This window comes from Cupressus sempervirens, chromosome 7, assembly GCF_028749045.1.
Source record: "Cupressus sempervirens isolate cs-2001-9-10 chromosome 7, ASM2874904v1, whole genome shotgun sequence".
In the NCBI taxonomy this organism is placed as follows: domain Eukaryota; kingdom Viridiplantae; phylum Streptophyta; class Pinopsida; order Cupressales; family Cupressaceae; genus Cupressus; species Cupressus sempervirens.
The window spans coordinates 741,781,582-741,795,419 of NC_143124.1; the positions used below are offsets into that span (position 1 = coordinate 741,781,582).

Here is a 13,838-nt window from a genome sequence, read left to right on the forward strand (position 1 = left end):
TTATGGAAGGATAGGAATGTTCTCCTTTTCACTGACTGCTTTCTTGATATCAATGTTGCTATGTACACTAAAGCATGCATTTGTAATAATGTCATGATGCAGATTCAAGTCCAAGATAAAAAAGTGGCTCTGGAGGTGGTCCACCTTCAGGAGTTACTCAATCACTGGGATAACGCACCTTGTAGGTCACCAGAGTGCCTCCCGATGCCTCGGCTAACCATACTCCACCCAAGGGCTTTCGTCAAGGGCATAGCACCTCTACTCGCTGCTCGCACACGCCACACTCGCAGGCTCCCTTCCATCGCTCTCCTAGTGGTGGCAATTGTGGTTGGCAGCATCGTCACTCGGCATATCCGCCCCGACGTGGGTCTGGCTAGTCCCCGAGTCTAGTGGCTCCCCGTCCAGGTGCTCCTCCTATTGCTTCTAGCAAGTGGCCTTTCCGCCTGAATTTGGCTATATCTTTGCCGCAGGCAAAGGAAAAAGATAAAGACAAGGTTCCTAATGACGTTGTTGATGTCTGAACTATTCCTAGTTTGCTTGCTAATCCCAGGGATGACTAGGGTTTTAATGGTCGAGATGAACCACCTCCCTTGACTACCACTGCTTTGGCAGCCTAAGGGGTTGCTTAATGTTTTTTTTTAATGACTAGTTGTTGATTCCAGCTACGACCGTCTTAACTCTCATGAGGTGTCTTGTATCCCCCGGCCCCTTTTTTGTGAATTTGTAACAAGTATATTAATTTATTAATAGAAAAGGACTATTCATAAAAATAAAAATAAATTGTTTGCTAAGTCCCAGATTTTAAACTATGCTTGACATTATGCTTTGTAATCTGCAATGTTTCTTTATTAATCCTAGGACTGCAAGTATGTTATGTCTTTCATATTGCCTTGTCCACCGATGAGAGTAATCATAGATATAAGTGTGAAGAGTGATGTCGCCGTAGGGGCATGACTCTACGTGGTCATAAACTAAGTTTGTTAACCATAAACATACAATGGTTTAACCATGCCCGATAACATGTTCAATAATGATCTCAATGTTTATCGAAGGCAATACAAATAAGACCCGATCCTTGATCGGAGACGATAGATAGAACTGAAAGTAATCCAATGTGTAATGATGGCAGTCGTAATACCAAGAATGATAGAACCCGTGTAACAATAGTAATATATATATGCCTGATCACATCTCTCTAAATCATACATATACATATCTGTACATATATATGTATGCATATTATTATTATTTTATATATATATATATAATATAGAGCATAACATATTTAGATGCTCAGTATTACTCGACCGAAGCTAAACTTTCAACACTCCCTCTTTAGCAAGGGAGAAGTAATAAAGAATCCAGATATTAAAATATCTACACATAGTACATTATTTGACACTACCACTCTAAGAAATAAAGACTCGTCAAATAATATAAATCACAATGCTATGAACACTATCATAACATAAATTATGATCTCTAATTGTCTGAAACAATATCTAGAGTAATCATAATGTATTTTTTATTCATGACTTCCGGAATATCTAGACCAATAGTCATAATAACAGGCCTATCATTTGTAAGATCGTCACCTTACAAAGATTACCTTCTGAATATATATGTCCATGAAAGATTGTCACCTTTCATTACATATCTAAAGCAACACTCATAGAAGCATAAACACATATGAATTGAAATTAAATTCAATGCTCAAAAATTACAATTTAATCATACCAAGCTTTTCTCTGAAGTATACCAACTTCACTTTAGCAAGAGATTTAGTAAAGATATCAGTGGTCTGTTCATTAGTACCGATGTACTCAAGTTTGATGATATCTCTATCTACCATATCTCTGATGTAGTGATAGGGAATTTCAATATGCTTTGACCAATTGTGAAACACTGGATTAGTTGATAGTCTAATACAACTCTAGTTATCACAATGAATGATGGCAAGCTTCAAAGTTTCTCTGAACAAATCAAATAAAAGCTTTCGTAGCCATACAGCTTCTCCGGCTCCAAAGGAGGTGGCTATGTATTCTGCTTCTATAGAGCTTAGTGCAACTGAGGACTGTTTCTTGCTGAACCAAGAAATCATCCTGGGCCCAAGACTAAAGCAATATCTTCAAGTACTCTTACACTTAGTAGAACTACCTGCCCAATCTGAATATGAAAACCCATGAAGATTTATCTCAACTTGATCATATCTGATTCCCATGCCAATAGTTCCTCTTAAATATCTTAGAATATGTTTAGCTGCAATCAAGTGAATCTTCTTTGGTGTTAGTATGTAGTAACCATGAACTAACTCAAGGTGTTAGTAGCATAGCATATGTTAGCACGAGTATTCACTAAATATATCAATAAGCCAATGATTTGTTTGTAAAGAGTAGGATCAGTAGGTTCAAGTTTATCCATGTCATCCTTCAGTTTATGTAGATTAAGTTCCATAAAAGTAGAAGTTGGTCTGTAGTCCATCATTCCAAACTTAGTTAGAATATCAATGGTATATTTTTCTTGGTTTAGAAAGATGCAATTTCTCTTTTACCAAACTTCTAGTCCTAGGAAGTAGTGAAGAAGACCTAAGTCTTTCGTGTCAGATTCAATTGTTAATTCTTGTTTGCATTTGCTTATTAAATGTTCTTCACCTGTAATTAATAAGTCATCAACATATAACACCTGAATAATCATAATCATTTCCATCTACTTTGAGATATAGATTAGGATCAGCTTCATTTTTAGAATACCCTAGCTTTGCAAGATAACTATCTAATCTTTCATACCACGCTCTTAGAGCTTGTTTGAGCCCATATAGTGCTTTCTTCAACTTGCATACATGAGTATTCTTGTTGTGAGCAATAAACCCTTCAAGTTGTTCAATCTACACTTCTTCAAATTCACCATTTAGAAAAGTTGTCTTAACATCCATTCGATGGACTTTCCATCCTTTAGATGCTGCAATGGCTAAGATGGTTCTAACTGATGTATACCTAACAACTAGAGAAAAAGTTTCCTCGTAATCAATACCTTCCTTCTGTGAGAAACCTCGTGCTACAACTCTAGCTTTGTATTTCTCAATGCTGCTATCAGGTGCATGCTTGATTTTGTATAGTTATTTGGAAGAAACTACTGATTTGTTTTTAGGTCTAAGTACAATGTCCCATACATCATTTTTTAATATTGAATTGTATCCTTCAATCATAGCTTCCTTCCAAGGTTGACTTGATAAGGCTTATTTAGTGTTAGAAGGTTATGTTCTAATTTTATAAATTATGTTACTAATGCAACATAACAAGACTGAGTTCTTGGTTTCTTGCTTCTTTTAATACTTCATCAGGTTCAACATGATTTTCTTCTATCAATTTTCTGGCCCAAAGTGATCTCTTTTTATTGTTGTTATTTTCAACATCATCCAAAGTAGGTATAGGAGATGAAGTGTCGTTCTCCCTCTCATTCTCTATCGGATGATCTTCATTTGTCTCAGTGGTAGGTTCTATGAATATCTCATCATTATTTTTAGAAAGGTTGAAGGCAACGTCTTCTTCAAATTAACATCTCTGCTGATTTCAATTGTTCTCTGACTTAGGATATAGACTATCTAGTCTTTGGAGTTTTCACTATACCCGATGAGAATTCCTTTCTTTCTAGATGGTTCTATCTGTGTTCTCTTTTCTTTAGGAATGTATACATAGACTGGACACCCAAATATCCTTAGGTGGCTTAGATCTAGCTTGATGCTTGTAAATACTTCTTCTAGAGTGGTATTATCGAAGACTCAGTGTAGACATCGATTTTGAATGTAAACAGCAGTGTTAGATGCTTCAGCCCAGAACAAAGTATGAAGGTTTTGATCATGCATCATGGCTTTAGCTGATTCAATAATTGATCTATTCTTGCATTCTACAACTCCATTCTGTTGAGGATCATAAGGTAGGGTACAGAAAACTCCCTCTTAATCCCAACAGCAATGCAGAAATCTTTGAAAATTTCAGAGATGTACTCTCCTCCATTATTTGATCTTAAAATTTCGATTTTCTTTCCTAACTGATTTTCTACTAGAGCTTTGAATTCTTTGAATTTTGAAAGTACTTCACTAGATTCCTTTTGTTTTAGAAAATAGATCCAAGTTCTCCTAGAATAATCATCAATAAAGATTACATAATAGAGGCACCCATTTAGAGAGGGTACAAACATAGGACCACATAGGTCAACATGAATGAGTTCAAGTATTGCTTTAGATTTATGAACACTTTTGGGAAGGGTTTTCTTGACATTTTTACCTAGGGCACAGCCTTTGCAAACACCTAAGTGATCTAATTTTAGATTAGGTAACCCTTTGACAATTTTCCCTATAGTTGATAATGCTTGGAAATGTAGGTGACCTATATGCCATATTTCTGTGGACTCTGAGATTTCATGACTTAGTGCAAAATTTTGTTGATTACAAAGTTTATATAAACTCCTATCTCTAACACCAATAGTGATAGCTTTCTTGATGTTAGTATTTTTAAGCCAAGACAGAACTCTGTCTTCTTGAAAAGCAATTATGTATCCTTGATCAGAAAGGCCAAATATAGAGACTAGATTCCTTTTAATTCTAGGTACATATAAAACATTGTTGAGTTGAAGAGTAATGCCAGAATTTAGTTGAATAGAGCAAGACCCAATACCTTTAATTGTATGTGTGGAGTTATCCCCAATGGTTACCTCTTTTGAGTTGCATTCTGAAAAGTTTTTTATTTTGTCTCCAAAACCTGTTATATGTCGAGATGCTCCAATGTCTATGATCCAAGTGTTTTTGTTTGAGTTTAACTCACTAGAGAGCGCTAGATAAAATGCATGATTTTCTTCTACTTCCTCCTTTTCTTCTTTTATTTCTGCTAGAGCAGCTTGAATTCTTTTACGTTCGGGGCAGACATTATGAGAGTGACCAATTCTGTCGCATATAAAACATCTCACTTTTGACCAATCTCTTTTCTTATAAGGTTTGTTGGATTCTCTCTTATTTCAATTGAATTTTCTTTTCCTAGTGAAACTTGCTTGAAGTGCATGAATGTCTCCCTCTTGATTTAGGCTTATCCCCCTTGAGACTAATCTTGATTCCTCTTGAGTGCATTCATTCTTGAGTAATTCAAATTTTGGAAGCTCAAGTCGAGAGCTTAGTCCTCGAATAAAAGTTTCCCAAGATAGAGGAAGTCCCCTTAGGGCAATCATGGTAAGTTCTTTATCATCAACTTGACTTCCAATTGTGGCAAGCTGATCTTTTAGTTCAAAGATTCTTAGAAAATAGGAAGTGATAGTTTCCCCACTGTTCGTTTTTATGTATAATAAATCCTGCTTTAATGTCAGCAACCTACTAGTATTATTGATCTTAAAGGAGTTCTTGATAGTGGAGAACATTTCAAATGTTGTCGAAAGGCTAGAAATAGACAGGATAATATGATCCTTAACAGAGTCTATAATTATTTTCATGGCTTTGTTGTTGTGCCTTTTCCATGTTGTTTTGTCTGGATCATTTTTTGGAATAGTTTTATTTGTTTCTACATATTCTTCTAATTCCATTTCCCTTAGGATTATCATGACACAAATTTTTCGTGAAGAAAAATTTGAAGCCCCCTCCAATCTATCCTCTAACCTTACGTGGTTAACCATTTTGAAAAATAAATTAAAATGGTAAAGTCTGAAATTTTAAATGTATAAGTTCTGAATAAAATTTCTTATCAGTATGGCTCTGATACCCTATTAATTTTATAGGATCTCTAATAGAAATAATAACAGTTTTATATCAGACTTTACTTACTTGAGTTACTTGAATGCAACCGGTAGATACCTTCAAAATGCTTCTCATATACTATGACTGGAATGTCGAATGCTGATAGGAATGAATTTTGTAATCTGCAATGTTTCCTTATTAATCCTGGGACTGCAAGTATATTATGTCTTTCATATTGCCTTGTCCACCAATGAGAGTAATCATATATATAAGTGTGAAGAGTTATGTCCCCATAGGGGCATGACTCTACGTGGCCAAAGGCCTTATGTCCACGTAGGGTCATGACCCTATGTGGCCATAAACTAAGTTTGTTAATCATAAACATTCAATTTGTTAATCATAAACATTCAACGGTTTAACCATGCCCGATAACATGTTCAATAATGATCTCAATGTTTATCCAAGGCAATACAAATAAGACCCGATCCCTGATTGGAGATGATAGATAAAACTGAAAGTCATCCAATGTGTAATGATGGCAGTGGTAATATCAAGAATGATAAAACCCGATGTGAATCGGTAACAGCAGTAATATATATATGCCTGATCACATTTGTCTAAATCATACGTATACATATTTGTACATATATATGTATGCATATTATTATATATATATATATATATATATATATATATATATATATAAAAGACAAACAATAACATATTTAGATGCTCAATATTAGTCGACTGAAGCTAAACTTCCAACACAATTGCTCCAGCTTGCCTAAAGCCATTTTGGTTTTTGCCAAGGTCACTGGGAGACGGGGAGACTTGGAGGTCTCCGGTACTAGTACTGGTACCGCTACGGCAATTTTTCAAAACTCAAAGATGAGGGTTCTTGGAGACAGCAATTTTTTTAATAGTTTAAAGAGTCTAATACTAAATACAAAATTTGAAAATAATAATATTGTAAAACTAAAAGACTAAAGTAAATAATAATAGTAATGTCACATTAATATAGAATCAAATATTTCAAAACTCGCATAATCACAATATTGTATCTCATCAGTCTTAATTTTTGCAATAAAAACATTAAAATGAGGGCTAAAATATATAAAATTATTTAATATTATATTTTACATTTATATTTTATCAAGAGACTTCGGAGAGACTTCACTATTTGGATTAGGAGACTGGGAGACTTCGGGAAACTTTGTCATGGAGTCTCCAAACCTTTTTTGAGGTCTCTGGAGATGCGAAAAGTCCCTGAGACGCAACTTTTGAGGGGAGACGGGTCTCCCCCTAACCATGGTTTTTGCGGAATATCGATTCATTCCTCACATTTTGGGTTTTCAGCCATTTTTTGAGGTGGGCCATCTTGCCTCTCTCTCGTTTCTTTCTTCATTTAAAATTTTTGTGTTTGTTGCAAAGGGATCGTTAGAGATAGAATTGCATTTCCATCATTTCTTTGAGTGTTCGTTATGCCCTTTTGGGTTTATATGAGTATGTGGGTTTTCGATTGTAAACTTTCCATCGTTAGGCTGTTTGTTTTCTTCCCTCATGTCAAAATTGGAATTTTATTGCATTTTTGGGTTAGTGGGACTATGAGAACCAATTGGTTTTAATTTTGTAGCTTGATTTCGAGTTTTAATTTTGGGCATTTTTGGTGTGCGCCTCATTTTGGGTTCTCCCATTTGAAATTGTTGCCATGTTGGCATCTTTTGCGATTGGGCCTAGGTTATATCCCATGATTGTGGTTCAATAATGTAGTCAGAATGAATGGAGGACATTTAGGTTATTTCATACTGCAATCCGAACCTTGGGTTTTAATTTAATTTTGTGGCTTGTGCACCTAGCTAGTTATGGCCAGAAATGGTTGCCTTTATTGGTTATTTTTCTTTTAGAGCTTCTTGCTTGGGATTTTATTGTGGGAAACCTTTATGGATCCTTTAGAATGTTTGTATCTTGAGTGAACTTGTATATCGAATCGTCTTGGGATGTGTGCTCTTAGCAATGAGGCCAATAGAACATGCTTGTGCACAATCTTATTGCCTTGGTTTCTTGGCTTTACTTATGCTTGATTTGACTTTGCATCGTATTTATTGATGCATGAGTTTGAGACCGTTGACTGTAGTTGAGCTATGCCTAGTTGACAAGATCTTGATATTGAGTGCTTCTCGTGTTTTAATGGAAGCTTGACTTTTGAGTCTTTTGTGGTCATACGTTTACTATCGTTGCATTTTCCATTTGTATTGGCACACGCAATGCTTAAGTTGAGCTCTCATGTGATATGGGGATGTAGGGTTGTTTACCGTACAGGGTAAACGGATACTTATTGCATGTAGTATAGTAAGATATAACACAGAATAGATACTTTATTCATATACGCAACATGCACTCCAATGCTTACAATATGATTCTGATGATGTCTCAATAGTCCTTACGAACGATGTACATATACTTTCCCGAAGGGGTGACTCAACCATCACACGCCCTTTCAGATACAATTCTACCCATCGGCTACAATATAGAATTTACTGACAACTTCATCCCCCCAAAAAGTAAAGTCGTCTCCAGATGACAAAATAGAGACAACCCTCACAAAAAAACTCAAATTACAACCAAAACAACTAATTAAATCAATATTTAGACACTAAGAAGAGGGATGCATCCCTAGTGTAGTAGCCGTCCATGCCCTAAGCTCGTTCAACTCTGCTTGTAGCTTATAAACTTGCTCCTTCCGTACTTTCAATTCTACTTCAACCTCCATCTGAAGCTCCAAAGTTGATTGGATCATTTCAGCAATCTCTCCAAGCTCTCTCTTTTCTCCTCTGCCACCCACTCCTCTGCTGCTAACTGTTCCTTCTCTGCTGCCACCTTTTGTAGCTGACTCTGTTAGGCTAACAATTCTACCCTCTCGGATTCCCAAGCTGCCCTCTCTGCAGCTAGCCTAGTAGCTGACTACTCCCGAACCCTTTCTGCTACTACTTGGTCTACCTAGCTCCTCTAAAGGGTGTAATACGCATCCCTCTGTATCTTGACTATTTCCTGAGTCAAAGCCTCTACTCAACTCTCCATACCTGGATCTCTCATAGTGGCCCAATCTTGGCACGTCTCTGCAGTCTCCACACTCGGCCATCCTCGCTCCTCAAAACAAACTGTAAAGGCTATCGGGCATCCTAATCTCATGAAGGATCTCACACTCTCTAGCTCCTTTACTACTAAGTCCAAGGCTTGTATCTTTGCAGAGGCCACTACTTGGTGAGCCTCAACAATGGTGCCAAATGTTTACTGTACAGGGTAAACGGATACTTATCGCATGTAGTGCAGTAAGATATAACACAGAACAGATACTTTATTCATATACGCAATATGCACTCCAATGCTTACAATATGATTCTGATGATATCTCAATAGTCCCTATGGACAATGTACATATTCTTTCCCGAAGGGGTGACTCAACCGTCACGCGCCCTTTTCGATACAATCGTACCCATCGGATACAATATAGAATTTACCGACAACAAGGTTGTTGAGACAGTATCTAGGCGTGTAGTTGAGCTATGCTCCTATGCCAAGGTTCGAGTGACTCATGCTCTTGGTTTGAGAACAATAGAGCTTACCATGTTTCATTATGATTTTATCACTTTTGAGGCTTGCCTTACTTATTTCTTGTTGCATTGATTTGCTTTGTTCCTCGTTGTTGTAATGAGATGAGCCCGTTTTAGTGTTTGAGTAATAGACTAGAGTGGCACTCCAAGGCAAGCTACGACACAAAGGGGTCCTAGGGTATCCCTTGGTAGAGTTCTTAATAAAGTGATGACTAAATAGATGAAGGGGATTAAAACATAATTACAAGAATTTAAGTGTCTACCTTGTCATCATTTGAGGACATTGATATGGTATGCTTTTGTCTGGCTATAATTTGAGGACATTGATATGGTATGTTTTTGTCTTGTCGTTGTTTTAAGATAATACCTTCCCATCTACGAATGTTGATATGGCACGGATAGCCTTGTCGTCTACGAATGTAAATATGGCTCAATAGAGCTTCCTTGATGAGAGAAGGATTGTTTGAAGCCACATGCGCCACCATGTGCCATTTTCTGACACTTAGACTCTTGAGTCTATACAGTAAACCATTTTTAGTATTAAGTACGGACCTTGGTATTCTTGCATTCTCTTTATCTGTATGTTGAGTGTTCTCCCCCATGTACTTGTTATTCTACATTTGAGTGACTGCATGGGATTAGTGTACCATCCTTCGTTCTTGCACTTGTATGGTGTGCGTGATAACCTACATCCTATTTGTGAATTATGTGTGTTTGGGTTGTGTGACTATCTCTGCAAGCACGATGGGCTGGGCTTGAGGGTACACATGGTTAGGTGGTGTAGCACATCACTGCTAGGGACCGCATTGTAGTTGGTGGACTCCTTCTAGTGGTGGAGAGTGTCGAGCATGATGTACTCTTGCATTGTTCCTTATTTCTCCAAGTTTCGGGAAAAACTGCAGATTGGCGTTTGTGCTTGCACTAGTGCCTGTGCTACTCGACATTTTAGCCTGCAAATCATTGTATGCGACTCACTAGTTTCTTTGTCTTAGAGTTTATCAATCCTGAATTGACATCTGTACATGTCAACTAGCATCTCCACAGATCAGCACCACTGGCTACTTGGCATTTGCGCCTCCTTTGTCCTATTCAGGCTTGATAGCCAAGCAGTTTTTTTTAAGCTTTCAAGATGGATCCATAATAGTTCTTTGTTGGTTTCTTGATGGTTGGAAGGTAATGAACTTGTATGTTTAACCATCATACGAACATTTCCCTTTGGATTAAAAAGAATCTTTGTTTAGATGGATTAGTCTCCTCTACATTCAGCTGTGGATTATTACCGATTTAGCCTTTTGTGATTCATTGGACATTGTCTGAATCCCTGTAGAGCAGTCTTGTGAACGTGTACTCCGTTCCAAGTGTGTTTCAGGTTGTAATGGAATCCTTGGAAGTACTTGTTAAGTCTTCCAATTGTGCGGCAGTCATGGTTTACTTCCTTGTATATTTGTATCGTTGCTTATACATATGGTTAATGATTGCACTTATGTTCATGACATTAATTCCATGTTCAAAAAAAGTTGTTTAGTGCATATTTGCCCCTGTTTTTTCGAGGGTTCCCTAGCAGGGACATTACAAGGAAGGTGGAGTTACAAGTCTGAAAACAGAAAAACTACGCAGGTTCTATTTGGGTCTTTAGTTATTCTGGTGGTGTTTTACAGATGTGAATTATAGGATCTCAATACGTCTGGGGTAAAATGAAAGCAAATAGAGAAGATTTGAAAATATGTGAACACGCACAAATTCAAACTCAAAGCTTCAGCCTCATATGATATTCTTCAATGTGAAACAGGTACCTTGCCTATTGAGGCCATTGCTATGGTGCATCTCCTAAGTTATCTTAAAAAATTGAGGAGATGTAAAAACATAGGTGGCCTGAGGCTGTCATTAGAGAAGTCTCGAGAGAGAGAGAGGGAGAGTGGGGGAGAAATCGCGAATAAAACAAACTTCAAGTGAATGAACAAATTGGGCATCCACCTAAATGCTGCCTAACTAACAGCAAAGTAATAAAAGCTTTTGCTATAAATAAATTCTGTTAAGTCTCTGTGGAATAAGTCATTAAAGAGAAAGAGAAAGTATTAACCCGACTTATGATCATCAATGAAAAGCATAAATAAGGGCAAACAAGTATTAGAGGGTTTAGATAAAGTATAATTGTGAACTAGCTTACATCATCTTTAGTTTGAAACACATTGATGGAAGGAGCCTAAAGCAGAATAGAATGAAGGAGTTGTCCACTTCATTACATCGATGGAAGGGGCCTAAAGCAGAATAGAATGAAAGAGTTGTCCACTTTATTTGCCCCTGTTTTTTATGAATAGTTGATATGTACTATTTCTGGCCTATACCTGTGTGACTTTGGCGGGGTGATCTTCTATATTTGACCTGTCTTTTTGTGAATATGCATTTTTATATTACCTTTTAATTTAAAAGACCTGTTCATAAAAAATATATATATATAATGAAGTTAATTAATTAAGCATATTATTCTTAAGTGTAAAGATTACTGCAACATTTGAGTCAAATTCATGGATTCCTCAGCAGCTGCTTCTTACTGATTTTGTTTAAAGAACAGAGGTTAAAAAACAAGAGAGCTCCAAGTTTTTAAACCATACATCAACGAGTCGAAAAACTAAATAACAGAATCTACAGTGCTATAATTTAACGGAATTTGCTGTCCTACAGATTATCTTTGACCTCATGAAAGTGAAATTCTTCTATTTTATTCGAATGAATCAATTACTAAAATTTCAACTCTTACCCGACAATTCCTCCAATGCAATCATAAAATGTCTCCACGTCCTCAAGAGTACTAAGAAGCTTATCCATCGCATGCGATATCTCTTCCTTGCAAGACTTATTTTTTGCATTAACTGTTTTGACGCTATTCTCGCCTATCTTTAAATTTAAAAACGTGGGACTTTTAGCGTAATTCCCCGTCTTCTCCCAGTTTTCAATCATGCTAAGCAAAGCATATATGGCATTCTTAAGCGGGCTCGAACAGCGGGACTGTCCACCATTTTCTGGCCCCTGTTTCAGATCCAACCAAGACTGTTCTACAAGCAAAACATGTTCCTGCCCTATGGCCACAAGACATTTCAGCAGGTAAAATTGGCGCTCTTCCAAACTTTCAAAATCTAGGAGGTCTTTCAGTGTTTCATTTCTTTCCAAGAAGGACGCTACTCGTCGTTGCTGGTTGATTATCTGATTTTTTTCACGTTGAGTCTCGGCAGCTCGGAGCTTGGCTTGCAAAATCTTTAAATCGCGGAGTTCTTGTTCTAAATTTGACGGCCGGGAGGAGCTTTGAGCAGGAGCATCGATGATAGATACTGCTTTGATGGCTATAAGTCGCCTCGTCACTGCAAACCGGCTAGCAGAGCTTCTGGGGATTTTTCTTCCCACGCCCGAGTTGCGAAAGCAATGCCTTGTTGGTTTAGTTGAAACCAATCCGATTTGACGCCCACCATTTGCAATTCCCCTGCTTGGGACGTTACGACAAGAAGCCATGGCCGAGCCAGAGCATAATGCACTAGATATTTGTTCTGTAAACAATATTTGTTCTGTGAACAAATCGAGCATTTGAAGTGATTTTGTGGGCAAAGAATCAGAATCTATGACGAAAGATGTTAATCACAAGAATATGCTCCCAGACATTCCGCATCTTATGGGCCGAGAAATTGGAATGTAAGCATGTCGTGATTTATCTTTAAGTATGATCTCGCATGGCTCGCGAGTGGATATCATCCGGAGGAATCTAGCACCAGTGTTTCGCTTGGTTAAACATTTGGCTCTTGCCAGATATATGACTTTTTCATCAGTCTTAATTGAAGGAAAGGAAAGAATGTCACTTTTTCATGAGTCTTAATGAAGGAAAAAAAATAGAATACAATACTTCCATTCAAGAGATTAGGAATAATGGAGTTCACAAAATTAAGTAATCTTCAAATTCGAAGATAATAAATTAAGTTAGGAATAATAAAGTTCAAAAGATAAGGAAATTCTTAGAATTAGAATTTGAGGATAAGCTTTAATGACAATTAGTTTTTTCTAATAAGATTTAATTTTTTATTAGTCTGTGTCATTAAAGTAGGAGATTGTAGTTTTCTTTCATCATTTTAGTATTAGTTTGTTTTTGAAAATTGTGAAAAATTAGATAACACTATAGTCTTACACAATATTTTTATTAAAGTGATTTTTTTATCAACTAATTTCTGATTTCTTATTGGTTATTTCAATTTTTCCTCGCAGTCTTTTTAATTTTTTTTTTTATAAATATCACAATAGTTCTAGGTCGAGATTCTTTGACATGTAAACATTAGTTACAACATTTTTGTTTGAGGATTTTTTGTAGGACGTGTATTCATTGGAGGGTTTTCTATAGGATGTGTATCTACATGTGTTTTTAACTAGGCAACAACTCCATAAGCCACATGGCATAATCCTAGGTCATCCCACAATGTTCATATGTTTGTAGTAAAGTTTTCTATTACTTTTTGTTTATTGTGAACAGGTTG

General features: G+C 36.7%; 1 protein-coding gene across 3 annotated transcripts in view; it reads right to left on the reverse strand.

Annotated features, from left to right (window-relative positions):
- The window catches only part of UGP3 (UDP-glucose pyrophosphorylase 3), a 100,527-nt gene extending 87,425 nt beyond the window's left edge, over window positions 1-13,102 (reverse strand). For 2 of the 3 annotated variants that reach the window (XM_089792791.1, XM_089792792.1), the window contains exon 1: window positions 12,086-13,102. In XM_089792791.1, coding sequence (XP_089648917.1) covers window positions 12,086-12,903 — 818 coding nt within the window. In that variant the 5' untranslated portion in view covers window positions 12,904-13,102. The remainder of the gene's footprint in view (window positions 1-12,085) is intronic. The other variant, XM_089792790.1, reaches the window with a different exon arrangement.
- Window positions 13,103-13,838: the final 736 nt, after the last annotated feature.